General features: G+C 36.2%; 1 protein-coding gene across 1 annotated transcript in view; it reads right to left on the bottom strand.

Annotated features, from left to right (window-relative positions):
• Positions 1 to 2,005: 2,005 nt before the first annotated feature.
• The window catches only part of GABRA1 (gamma-aminobutyric acid type A receptor subunit alpha1), a 54,732-nt gene continuing 42,171 nt past the window's right edge, over positions 2,006 to 14,566 (bottom strand). Inside the window, exons 7-9 of the mRNA XM_068979898.1 lie at positions 11,277 to 11,429; positions 6,168 to 6,370; positions 2,006 to 2,317 (exon numbers count right to left, since the gene is read on the bottom strand). Coding sequence (XP_068835999.1) covers positions 2,006 to 2,317; positions 6,168 to 6,370; positions 11,277 to 11,429 — 668 coding nt within the window. The remainder of the gene's footprint in view (positions 2,318 to 6,167; positions 6,371 to 11,276; positions 11,430 to 14,566) is intronic.

The following is a 14,566-nucleotide window of genomic DNA, read 5'->3' as shown; positions in this document are numbered from 1 at the left end:
GAGCCATATTTTACTTTATTTTCTATACATGATATCTACACATGATACCAAAGAATGAAATATCCTTGGTTCAGCCTTTATTGGCCTAGCTCATTGAATTTAGGCAGGACCAAATCAAACAATAAAGCACATTTAAAAATACCAGAGTTTGTTTAGGAAAACACAAACTGTATTTTCCTACATCACTGGATAGCAGCTTTTTGAGACAAACATTGCTCAAAACTTGGGTATGGATCCCAATTGTCTTATTTGGTAATTATGATGACAGGTTTATGTCATAGTATTCTAAATGTGGTTAGCCCATGACCTGTGGATTCTGGATGCTAATTTTAAATATCTCTGAAATTCTGTCAGACAAAAGGAGACTTCAAAAATACCTTCTTCATAAATATTTATCTCTAAAATATCTGGGAAGTAATGAAAGAGACTAGAATTTTGGGAGTATGAATGGACCTCTTGTCATTAAAGCCCTTACGTAGTATGCCTACAAATATATTGCTACAGTATAAATGAAATGTAATATTACTCGATAAAAGCTAGTCCTGTACATTCTTTCATGTATTTTTATATTTAATGCTACATATGGTACAACACTTATTGAAATAGTTGGTATCAGCAAAGATAGCAGTAATATACAGTTGATTTTCTAGCTCCCACTAGTGCTTTTCCATTTTATTTCTATATTATAAGAGCCTAAAATAGGGAAAAGTGGGATGACTAGAGTGTATAACAACTGATTCACTACTGTACATGGGACAACAGTTTGAATTACAAGCTTTCCCTACGTAAGTAGATTTTATACCCACATATTGTAAATTCCATCTGATTCCTTCAGACTGTTCTGGTCTTAAATGCAGGCTCTAAAAGTATTTCCATAGCATTTAACAACATTCTAACAGCTAAGAGCGGTGAGTCCTACACAATATTTTAAGAACACAACTTTTAAAAAAGTAAAAAAATGTACAATCTCATGCTGCATATTTACATATATAATTTATATATTCTATATTTGTTTATTAGTCATAAATTTCAATCTAAAGCTTTTAATGTATCGTTATATAAAATAATACATTCAACAATTCTAGAGCTTGCAAAATATTTTTGCCCCTCTAAAAACATCTTCAGAATGAAAATCAAATGATTACTGGATGCATGTGTTATCTGGATATAGAGAGGGTGGAAAATAAATCTTTTAAAATTGTTCTATCTAAATTTATTATTAATTTTTTTTTTTAGTTTTATTGAGTGTATGTATCTGTTAGAATGATTCTTCATAGAGTCTACTGGTAAAAGCTCAGATGACAGTAAAGCAGCCTATTTAAAGCGTTTGTCTCCATTGGATTAAATGTGCTCTTACTGTGAGACACTGCACCTTTGCCTATGCAATTTCCATAAATTTTAAAATAGCATTTAACAACAAAATAATGCCCTAGGTATTTCTTAAAAGAGAAAGAATGGGGATCTTGAGCTTTGGAAATAAACTGTTAAAGCTATACATAGGTTTAAAATACAAAACAGAAATGTGAGAAACACATCATCATCTGTGCAATAAAGACATAGATTTTTTAAAATGTTTCTTCATTAAACATTATATTCTTTTAAACACCTTCACATAAAAATATTTTGACATATACAGTATCTTTTTTTTCTAGAATATTTGGAAATATATATCTACAAATGACCTGGAGTTAAGCTGGATTTTTCTTCTACTTTTCCTCCTATCTTTGGATCTACTTCCCCCTCCTTCTCTCTCTCTTCCCTTCTGTCTCCTTCTGTCATGATTTTGCTCTCTGGCTCCCTCTCTCAGAATCCTGTCTCAGCTGTATGCTGTGTTCTGCTCTGGACGGCCAGACAGGGGTCTGTTGTTCTTATATGAATTATGGAAATAAGGAAACCTTCGAATTCTCTAAGACAGAGGCAATAAAGCAGATGGGAATTACCACGTTGAGAACAGAAAGCAATTCCCAGTGCAAAGGACTGAGCAACAGAATATGAATGACAGGACCTATTGATGGGGGGTGGGGGCTTTTAGCTGAGGCTCTCTGTTTAAGTATGTTGCCCAATAGACCAAGTTAAAGATTCCAAATAACAGCGGGAAGGCTATTCTTGACAGTCGGTCAATTTTGCTGACACTGTTAAAGGTTTTCTTCGGTTCTGGTGGTTTTGTTTCCGGCTTGACTTCTTTTGGTTCTATGGTTGCACTTTTAGCAATGGTGGCTAAGCCGGGGTCACCCCTGGCCAGATTAGGGGTGTAGCTGGTTGCTGTTGGAGCATAAGTGTTGTTCTTCTTAATAAGAGGGTCCTTCACTTTCTTTGGCTGTAAAGGAAAGAGTTAAAGTATTTTGTTTAGTAAATTGTGGGGAGCAAGTTTATAAGTTCTTGAGCAAAGTGACCTTTACTTTAGAACTCAAACATGTGCTTTATTTAACATCTAAGAAATGGAATTTATGACAGCATTTTGGGAATAAATGTAAAACGCAGACACAAAGGTCTAATTGTAAAATTGACAAGTGACCTGGTGGGACATTTGGTCCAAAATGTCCATAAGACAGTTGGTCTGTAAGACATTTGGTTTACTTCAATGGTCCTTGCAATTTGGTCCTATCCAAAATGTCTATGAGCATACTGGATCCATGACAAATGGTTTTGGACAGGACCAAATATCAAAGTCCTTTGTTGTTGTTGTTCAATTGCTAAATTGTGTCCAACTCTTTGTGACCCCATGAACTGCAGCATGCCAGGCTTCCCTGTTGTTCACTATCTCCTAGAGTTGGCTCAAACTCATGTCCATTGAGTCAGTGATGCCATCCAACCATCTCATCCTCTGTCACCCCTTTCTCCTCCTGCCTCCAGTCTTTTCCAACATCAGGGTCTTTTTCCAATGAGTCATCTCTTCACATCAGGTGATCAAAGTGTTGGAGCTTCAGCATCAGTCCTCCCAATGAATATTCGGGGTTGGTTTCCACGGACCAAATGTCTTATGGACATTTTGGACAGCACCTAATGCTACTAAACCATGATGACTATAGATAACAATACTGTATCATATACTTTAATATTGCTGAGACTAAATCTTAAATGTTTTCACCACAAAAAGGACTTTGTGACCAGTTAGAGATGGTAGCTAATATTATGGTGGTAACCAATTCATGATATATAATATATCTAATTAATTACATTGTACACCTTAAACTTACACAATGCTATGTGTCAATTATCTTTCAATAAGGCTAGGGAAAAATGCAGACAAATATTTTCCAGGGTTTCCAATCAAAAAATGGGGTCTATATCCCCACTTATTACATCTAGACGTGTGACTCTGGCAGAGTGATGCTGTGCCAGCTTAAGACCCTATCGTCAGGAAGCTTGGCAACCTCACTCTTTACTCTCTGGAAGCATGCCACAGAAACATGAAGCCTGGATTAGACATTGAGGGACCAAAGACTATGTTCAGTGAGAGATCCGGCCAGCGTGAGGCCTCATACACGGGAGAAAGGCCATTGTAGATTTTCTTCCCCTGATGCCGGAACTACGTCCGTGAGCCCATGTTCGACTAAAAGGAATAACCTCAGGTTTTTGCCAGCCCCAAATGCTTGGTTATTGTTTTAGGTCACTAAATTTTGGGGCAGTTTGTTTTGCAATGAGAAAAAATTGATGAGCCGATTAATTTTTGCTCCTTCTCTTCAGGCTTCCAGTGCCCAAATGACAAAGCAGGCTCAGTCAGGATATCCTGGATTCGATTTTTGCTCAACGTTACCTGCTTACTAATGTTATCTGTGTGGTAACTGATAACTGCAGCTTTTCTTAGTTTCTGACATATAGACACTTCTCAAAAATAAAGTAGGTCATTGTTCAGAGCTATGTGGTCTGATATAGTTGCATATTCTTTAAGAAGTTAGTATTTAATTTAGCAGTTAACCGTATGAGGGTGGATCTTACGAAGGCCACTGTATATTCACTTGAAAATGTGATGCCCTATTGGGATTTTCTTTTTATTTTCAAGTTATACCATGTCAGAGATCAAAACTTTAACTCTCCTGAAAACACTTATCTAGTTACAGAAAAGGAAATGTATCCTCTCTGAATGTCAGAGTGAGATCTGGATTACATTGTGTTCACATTCCCTGTTTTAAGCAAATCAAACTGGCAAAGCCCTGTGGAATATTTTTACAGAGACAAAAATACATTATAGAAAATATTTTCTTTCTTAATAAGATGCCAAATATGGGCATAAATGTATTATTTATGTATATGTAGATGTCTATGTACATATGACCGTATCTATATCTATATATGTACACTGAATAATGTGACCTGTAGATTGATAGAGATTGAAATATTTTATTTGAGACAGCACTTAAAGACTAGTGCACAGTCAGAAAGAAATCTGAACTCAATAATGAGATCACCAATACCTCAACCCAAATTATATGCTTTCCAGATCAAGTTCAGTTCATCTAGCAATTCATTAACAACTGCAACTCACAAGCTACAATCAGAAAGACACTGGCTTCTTGCAGCATGCAAAGAAAGGATTAGGATAGAAAAGTAACTTTCCCCAGTGTCTGCATTTCATTTTTCAGTTGCATATCACTAATGTTTGTGTATCATTAATTCTAAGAACTTTCGTAGAGTGTACCAGTAATTCTAAGATGTGGATTTTTAAAATGTCCACAGCTATGACTTGGGGTGATGTCTCACAGTTTGTAGTGTCTTATGATCACACATCTTCAGATTCAGTGCTTTCCTTTGGGGTTGCCCTTCTGTTCTAGGACAAATGGAGGCCATCAGTGGCTAAAGTATTGGGCAAAAACTCTGTCTCCACTCCCTCACCTCTCTCTCCATCTGGTAAGTGCAGTTTCTTTTGTCTTGTTTCCTCTCTACTGATCCTGAGACAAGATTCTTGGTTTGGAAATTCAGATATGTTTTTTATACTAAGTGAGGATGTGTTAAGGCAAGGTGAATTTTGAGGACCTGGATCTGGTCCATTCTGGTTGGTATAGCATACCCCATACAGAACTTCCTTTGCTTTGAATTGTGTAGGAGATCACTGGAGTATTCAATAGATCCACCTGTGGCTGAATGGTAAATCTCAAAGAGTTTTTACTTGGCAGCATATTTTCTTTCTTATGTACACATAAATTAGTGGTACATCTTAGAATCAGTAACACTATAGATTCTGTTAAATGCAGTAGATGTTTCTACAAAGGATCCTCTTATCTAGTATATTCATGGGGCTGTGGGAAAAACATCATTAAATGAATTTCTTTACTGTAGACCCTCTCAGACTCTCTAATATACTGTGACTGTGACAGTATTCAGAACTTTTCAAGTATATTTGACAACATAACTGTATTTTTATACTGATTCGGGACACTAGTACTCTTCATTTGCTGTAGAGAAATTCCTCCTAGATTGCTTCTAGATGTCTTAGAACCTCTGGAACTCTGACTTTGCCTTTCTTTCCACCACCCCAAGACTTTCTTGCCTTTTGACATATTTTTCAAACCCCAGAATTAGAAATATCCTCCCCACCTGTGCTTTAAAAGTCACTCCAAAATATGTTCTAACTGAGAAGAACAGTGATATTCTTGGCTTGATAATTTTTTACAATGAAGAAATTTTGTGAATTCTGTGCTGTGATTCTTAAAGCAAACCTCTCTTTTAGAAAAAGAAAATATGTTTCCTGACCTTTACTTTAGTGAAAATTAGAGATAATGCATTTTGTAAGCTCAATTCAGTTGAGTCATTAAAGTAATAACATTTAGGACCAAAGTTACTAGGTTCAGAAAACACCCAAAAGACTATGATTTTCAAGTCACAAAAATTATAATGGCATAATTGCTCCCAATATCAAGTTTGTTAAAACTGTTCTCATATTAATGGGGACCATAGGAAACCATACTTGAATAGAAATGTTTACCTTTTTTGTTTCTCCTCTATTTCCTTCCCTTGACTCTGCACACCTATCCACAGAAACAACCTCCTTCCTTAGCAGTGAGGAAATTCTCACAGCACTTAATCATTTATGACATAAGAAAAAAAAAAACAATCTCCTTTTCCCTCTCTCTGCATCCTTTAGCCATTCCCCCAAGCTCACACATTATATCTTACAGGTTTAAAAAGACATAATGGTGCAATATCACAGGAGATATTAAAGCATTTACCTTTTCTGGAACCACACTTTTCCCATCCCATGCATAACCTCTCTTGGTGAAATAGTTTACTGTGGCAAACTCGATCAGAGCTGAGAATACAAAGGCATAGCACACTGCAATAAACCAATCCATAGCAGTTGCATAAGCCACCTTAGGGAGGGAATTTCTGGCACTGATACTCAAAGTTGTCATGGTGAGCACAGTTGTGACTCCTGCAAAGAAAGAAAGTGAATTTTTAGGTTCATACTGCAAACTTTCATCACTGAAGTCACCCTACTTGTGTAAAATGAAACACAGAGTATGTTTTCAAGTTCATCCCGTTTGGTTTGGGATGGATGAGTTTTAATTTAATCCCAATGTAGTTTGTGGTTCATGGTATGGCAGTATGAAGGGCAGTTCTTGGAGGGATAAACTGCTCTGCTACTGAGAAGCTGTTAATAAGACAGTGAGCTCCCTTAAATAGGCATCTTGAACACAGTGCCTTGGCTAGGAAAGGAAATAATATTCCTTCACTGTCCCCAACTCTAGGAAAAAGAAAGCAGAGATTGTCACTGTCCAGGATCCATAAATAATCACTGAATCCTCAGCTCTGTTTAATATTCTACAGATAGTGAAGGACAGGGAAGCCTGGCGGGCTGTAGTCCATGGGGTCGCAAAGGGTCAGACACTATTGAGTGACTGAACAATCCTTGAATATATAAACCATAAAACCAATAACTTTTTGATAATTGATCATTGACAGATAACTATATTATCATAGGATAATGTTTTGTTATGTTATTAACTCTTTGTATTTTATACTATTTTTCCTGATTCTTGTAATAGCTACTCTTTTGAAGAAATAACTGAAATGTCTCAGGTGATTTGCTTGAGGTCACATAGCTCAGAAATGGCAAAACCAACTTTGAATGCATTCATTTGATTCAAATGTCCAAAGTCTTTCTCTTTCTGCTAATGCTGCTATATACCTTCCCTAATCTATGAATCTATCCCAACTGATTAAAATCACCTCTTTTCAAAGCAGTTTTCAAGTCAGTTGCTTTCAGTTTGCTTGTGTGCTGTCGCTTCAGTCCTGTCTGACTCTTTGTGACCCTGTGAATTGCAGCCCACCAGACTCCTCTATTAGATCTTTTCAGGCAAGCATGCTGGAGTGGGTTGCCATGCCCTCTTCCTGGGGATCTTCCCAACTCAGGGATCGAACCCATGTCTCCTGCATCTCCTGCACTGCAGGCAGATTCTTTTACCACTGAGCCCAATTATAGGAGTTTGTATTGAAGGATGACATTCAATAATATCCATTTAACAAGTTAATATTTTTAACCTACTATATGTGATGCAATCTATGAGTTAGAATACTGTAAGTCTCCTTTTAAGCCATTTGAAAATGTATGAAAAAAAAATCACAGGAACCCGATAACTTAGACTGCATGGTGTGGAAAAAATCTTAACCTCTTCCAGTAGCTAGTCCCTCACTATTTATTAACTGTATAGCCTTGAGCAAGTGAGTTAGCTCCTAAGGACCTCAGTTTCCATAACTGTAAATGTGGTGACTTACACTTCATTCCCTTGGTTGGTGTATATCATTGTTGAAATTCTAAGAAAGGAAAACACATTCCTTTTTACACATTCATAAGGTTAGAGGAATAAATATAATAACATGTGACAGCATTTTAAAGATAAGTCAATTATTGCCACAGAAGATATTGTCATCCCATCTGTCTAAAACTCATACCTATGATTCCTCTTTTGATTAATTTTAGAGAATCAGTAGGGTCATGCAGCTGGTAGGCAGCTAATTTTTCTAAGCAGTTTAAACCACCCAATATTCCCAGTTTTCCATGAATTTCAAGGTAATTTATCTTTGCAGCTCTATTAGGAAGTGATAGGATTAAGAACACTGAGATTTTCAGCAAGTCATATTTTTGATACACAGTCAGAGTTGTAGGGAATAGACTTACTATGAGCTTTGGAGGTGTTGCAGGACATTTTGGGGCATTATCCATATTACATAATTCCTTCAACAACTGGTTGAAGGAATATTAGCTGGGAAAAAGCCCCCAAATTTGCATATTAACTTGAGCAAAGAGCAAAGTAATTAAATGTCAGTATTTGGGGAACAGAGCAACCCAGTTTCGAGCCCCAGCTCTGTAATTGCTGAGTGACCTTGGGAAGACTGTCTCACAAGTCTGAACTTCTGGAGTGTTTTTGTAATTATTCCCTTGTAATTTAATTTGAATAAGTCTAACTCAGAGGACTATTGTGAGTATTTAATAAAATAATGTAATAAAGTATTGAGCCTGATACTTACTAAGGGCAAAGTTAATAACTTATTATTGACAGCTTCACTCCTTTTGGATAAATCCCTGCTAAAATGAATTCCTTTTTTTTTTTTTTTTTTAAATTTTGGTTTATGTGTCAACTGCTAAAAGTAATTTGGGAATAGAAGTTCTTAAACAAAATGTATCCATAAATTAAAAACAGTTAAGAATAGCATAAAGAGAGGCATGCTGTGTGTGTGTGTGTGTGTATTTTGTCATCTTACAATTCGAGCTATAGAGAAAGGGAAAAAAATTAAAATGTGTTGAGCATCTATTTAGTTCCAAGTATTGAGGCTGGCAATATATAAATTTTATTTTGTTTTTCTCACCTAATCTTTTAAATGGCACTGTTTTATTTTAATTATACTCTCATTTTATAAGTAACCAACACTTCAAAGATAAGATTGAACCAAAATCGTGGGTGTATCTGGAATCAAAATCACATGACCACACTGTCTTCAAATAAGAAAGAGCAGGGAAGGTCAGGAAGATGATGTTTTAAGACATAAAATGGCTTCAGCTTTGTTGCATTCTGGATGCCATTTAATAAACTGAGCAAGGTATAACTTTTGCTTTCTTTTTCCTTTTGATATTTTTTCTTCAAGTACCTGTGACCCTCAGAGGAATGTGCTGAGTATAAACTAAAAAGAATAAAGACATGTGTATTAAATAAATTTTAAAAGGCTAAAGGTCTTGGAAAACTGCATTTGTGATTTTATTGAGCTTAAAACGTTAGAAATATATAACTTGATACACAGAAATACTTGCCACGGTTGTATTTACAGATATGTAGTTATGTTCACCAAAAGGGCATGAGTTGGCTAGGCGAGCAGACTGTTGAAACTATTAAGAGCAAGATTTTTGACTTACAAAACATTCCAAAGTGCTTTATAGGATTTCCAAAAAGGAAGAATAGGATTTGTTGGGGACAGAGGGGGCGGAAAGTGAGCCTTTAAAAAAACCATTTTTACTATAGTGCTGGGCTCATTCTATAAAAATAAACATAAAACATAAAGAAAATATCTCATTGGTTCTAATTAAAACATTCAAATGAATAAAGGGCTCAAACTACTTATATATATATATGTATATAAGTAGTTATATATATACATATATCTATATATAAGTGAGCATCTGACAAGAGTTCAATCTTCAGTTCTAATAAGTGGCTTAAACACTAGTTAATATTTACAAATTGTGGTAAGGAAAAAAAAGAGTTTTAAATTAACTAATCATTTTGGGTCTTGATTTAGCTGGGCTCTTAGGCTGATGTCACAGCAAAGATTTGGTGGTTTCCAACCCAGAAGCAACTTGTCCAGATTCTTTTCTGGGCCCTGGTAGCAGAGTCTTGCTTTTTTTCCTGGGATAAAGCCATGATGCCATAGGGGTCTTTGCACAAGAAAAATCCTCAGTTTAGACTGTAAGCATCTGAAGCCTTTTGTTTTGTAGTAAAGGGTTATAAACATAGCATGTGCCTATTATATATTTGAATGAACTTTGGAATGAACCTTGATAATTGTAACTTTCCCCAATTGAATGTGTGGTTGTTGTTTCCAAATGAATTATGCTGCCTACAACAACCCCATTCTTAGCCTTGTCATGGGATAGGCAGTACGTGGGGAGTGGTACCTCATCATCATTATTTGCACAGGCTTTAGAGCTAAGAGGCTGGATCTTATTCCAGAGTCCTTCACCTCATAGTTTCTGACCTCAGGCAAGTTATTGGGTTGGCCAAAAAGGTCATTCAGGCTTTATGACCATTTTGGCCAACCCAGTACTTAATATCTTGTTCCTTAGCTTTCTTGCCTAAAACACAGGGGTAATATTACAGAGAATTTTTCTAGTGTTAAATAAGAGAATAGAGAGTTATATCATAGAACAGAGCATGATATAAAAACACTCAATAAGTATTCTGCAAGATTTTATTGCTTTTCAAATTTTAAACTCCCAAATTCATGAGAGGAGTGGGTAATGTTATGGTGACAGCTACATTAGAACAGAGTAGGCCCTCATAGTAGATTTCAAAAAAAAGTCAATGACTAAATGAGTGAATGAATCATCAAGTTTTTGTTAATTAAATCTTGTGTTTATTATTCTTAAAAGTATACTTAAAACAGTGTCCTATAATACAGGCAGGAGCTCTTTATATGAAACACACACTTCTAAAACAATGAATTAGGCAAGAGTTTTCCTATTTGTAAAAAGTTATTACCCTTTAAATAATTTTCCATTAGATTGACAACTCAAAATATCTAATGCATTTAGAATATTTTCATAGAAAAAAAAATATTTGTAACTCTTCAGAAGTGCACACATTAGTAAAAATGAGATATTCCTGTACTGGTATAATGGTCATCACTAAGTTATTTCTATATAAAGAATCCCTGCTTTCATATATTAAGGAAGTAGTTCTGCTGATATTTTTCTTAGATTCTCAAAAGATACATGGACACTTGATTATGTATTCTAAATGTATGGTTTAGGTATAAGTGTTCCTATGTGTACATTTTAGTCTATTACGAAGCACATTATGCCTGCTTCATTACATTTCTCTTTTAAAACAGCAAGTCAAGTGTTCATTAATCCCATCAATTAACATGAACTAAAACAGCTTGCTATTTTAAAAAAGAATTTTTTACAATCATGTCCTAATGAAAATGGTAATACCTTGAACCTTTCTCTTGTATTAACTCCAGACTTAGTGTATAATTTTTTTTTTCATTCTATCTGCAATGTCACAGGTATGATACAAATTGCCCTTGCAAGTAGCCCTTGCGTGTGTGTCTCGACTGGCGCTTACCAAAGACCGTCCTTGCTGGCACAGACTCTCTGTTGAGCCAGAATGAGACTTGGGAGAGAATAACTGTCATTATGCACGGCAGGTATGTTTGAATAACAAAATATCCAATCTTTCTCTTCAGGTGGAAATGAGTGGTCATAACAACATACTCTCCTAGAGGGTAAAACAGACAGTAAGGTGAGCAATTTGACCTTGAAAAGAAATCTCTCAGTTTTTCTGTCAGTAGCAAGAACCTGGAGGTTAGACATAGCCTTTTTCCACATAACATCTGGTTCCTGGAGAGAAAAGCTGTTATCCAGAAAAGAAAAAAGACATTTGCCAAACACACCGGGCTTCCCTGGTGGTCCAATGGTTAAGACTTAGCCTTCTACTGCAGGACTTGTGGGTTCAATCCCTGGTCAGAGAGCTAAGATTCTACATGCCTGGAGGTCAAAAAACCAAAATGTAAAACAGAAGCAATATTGTAATGAATTCAGTAAGAATTTTAACAATGGTCCACATAAAAAAAATTATAATAAATCTTAATTAAAAAAAAAAAAAACAACTCTAGTTTAAAAATAAAACACACCAAAAAGGCACTGAGGATGAGACTGAGGTGCCTGAGGTCTCATTGATATTATGTCATAATCCTGGTGACTGATACACTGAAGAGACAAATCTGAGCATATATTTACAGATTGGCACTCGTAACCCTGAAGGCAATGAATTAGATCCTGATGACACACACCAATGCATCAGAAGACACCAGATCTCCGGTATGTCCACTGCAGGACAGTCAGGTTGTCTAATGAAGGAGCTTTGGTGTTCAAGTCGGGGGACCTGAATTCCAGCTCCAGCCCTTTCTTTCCTTAGCTGTCTGACCGTGAATTCAGCTTAGTCTGACCTCTGAAATGAGGACTGTGAGACAGAATTCTCAAAATTTGTTTTAAGGAATATCTTCACCAGAATCGCCTGGCAAGGTTTTGAAACATGCAATTCTTCAGATCCCACCTAAATACACAAATCATCCTTTACAGGGGGTCAGGAAAATCCAGATTTGTCACGAGCTTTTGAACTTGTCCCAACTCCCAGACCAGTCTGGGAAACAACTGGGCCAGCTAGGCATCTCCATCATCTTTATATATGACAAAGTCTGATTTGATTAAGAGGCCCAAAGAAATGAACACACAACTCAAATTGTAGGAGGTGCTTTTTTCTAAATTGATGCTATTGTTTCTTAATTACAAATCTTTGAAGTTTTTAATTTTATTCACTCTGAATATATACTCAGTAGGAGAGAACTAGGTATATTCTTACTAAGAAAACATTTCTTTGGTATTCACATCTTTCTATCTCCCTCCTTCACATCAACTCAAAACTTTTCTCTCTTCATCCTATGATTTATGTCTCAGCTCATGACCATTCAGCTTCAGCTCCTATAATTCGATTAAAACTGCCCATGATCTCTTAGTATCCATAACTGAATGTCTCAATCTGAAAGGACATCTCAGTCTTCAAGTCCACTACCACCTTCTCTGTAGCATTAAAAACTGAGCAATGCTGAAGGGGCCTGCCATCTTGATAGTACTCTCTAGAGCCACATTCTCCTTTTCTCTCTCATTTTCCATTTCTTTTGCTAACTCACTGGTTATTTCAGCCACAGAGTATTAAGTCCCTCCTGTCTCTCTGGCACTGGGCTTCATCTTTCTGCAAAGCAAATGCAGAAGCTCCTGGTATAGTTCTGTCTTCAGCTGTCATTTCCATCTTTTTCTTAACTCTAATAAGAACTTTTCTTTCTCACCCCTGCTCCTAATGTCATTTTGATCCAGATGGCTGTGGGATCTACATCTCTAAGTGACATTGCTTTCAAAATCACTGCATTTCAAAATATCTACTAGATAACTCATAGATAGTGATTTTTCATTGCTATCACAAACTAAATATGTTCAAAAGTGATACTGTTTAAACCTTTTCATAAAAAATAATGACAAGCATATAGCAGGGCTTCTTTTCCACTGAGCATCCATTTCTAAATTCATGGCACACTCATCTGTCTATCCACTCAGTCTAAAAATCTGGAATTAATCCTTGTGTGTTAAAGTAAGGCTTCCAAAAGAGAGAGAAATAAATCAATTGATCATCACAATTTTAATTTCACCTGTGCAGTATCTCTCAATCTCTTATCTCAAGGTCAACACTTATCTCTTTAGAGATTTACAGTGTAAATCTACAGTAATCTGTGAACTGTCTTGTTGGTTTCCAGTCATGTCCTAACTCCAATTCTCCCTAAATTTGGGGGTCAGAATGATCATTTTAAAGTATATATAAATATCTTAAAATATCGTAATGGATTCCCATTATCTACATCAGTGTTTCTCAACCTCAGCTCTTTTCAAAACATTTCAGAAGAGATAACTATATATTGTGGGCACTGTCTTGTGTAAAGTAGGACATTCAGTCACATACCTTGCCTGTTAGCCCCTAGATGCCATTAGAATTCTCTCTCCCATCAATGTGACAATCAATGTCTCCAGTATTACAAACAAGCAACTCCCTAACCAGGATTCAAGACGCTCCACATCCTAACTCTGATAGCATTTCAGTATTTCATCTTGTGTCTCACCACACATTTTTATCTCTCCGTATTTTGACCTAAAAAAATCTCATTTTGACTTCTTCTATAGCTGAATATTTTGTTTATCTATGGGTGAGGATTCAGTCCATAGTAGAATAGGAAGAAAGTTACTGTAGAAGAGAGTTTGTTAGCTTTGGAAGCAAATGAATTTGGGTTCAAAACCCAGATATACCACTTTCCTGTTGTGTAGCCTTAAACTCTCTGATCCTCAATTTCTCTGTTTATAAGACAGTGATAAGTATATGCGGGGAGAATAAAGAATGAGGGCTCTAGTGAAGATCATGCTACATTAGAGTTTTAAAACACTGAGTTCCTTTCTCCATTTTTTCCTCCCATTTCTCCAGTTGGAATTGGTGGAAGTATTGGCAGAAGAAATGCTGCCTATGTTCTCTATAGTAGGAAGTCATCTGTGCGTTCATTTGTGCTTTCATGGTTGTTATTAAGGATAACACCTGCCATTTACTGATCAATATTAACTTCAAATTTATTTACAGTTTCTGTTTATGCTTATATTGTATAATTTTAATTTTAGCTGCTAAGTCACTTCAGTCATGTCCGACTCTGTGCGACCCCATAGATGGCAGCCCACCAGGCTCCCCTGTCCCTGGGATTCTCCAGGCAAGAACACTGGAGTGGGTTGCCATTTCCTTCTCCAATGCATGAAAGTGAAAAGTGA

The sequence above is a fragment of the Capricornis sumatraensis genome, chromosome 9 (assembly GCF_032405125.1).
Source record: "Capricornis sumatraensis isolate serow.1 chromosome 9, serow.2, whole genome shotgun sequence".
Classification (NCBI taxonomy): domain Eukaryota; kingdom Metazoa; phylum Chordata; class Mammalia; order Artiodactyla; family Bovidae; genus Capricornis; species Capricornis sumatraensis.
The sequence above is the reverse complement of the archived record's forward strand: the minus strand, read 5'-3'. Positions and strand labels throughout refer to the sequence as shown.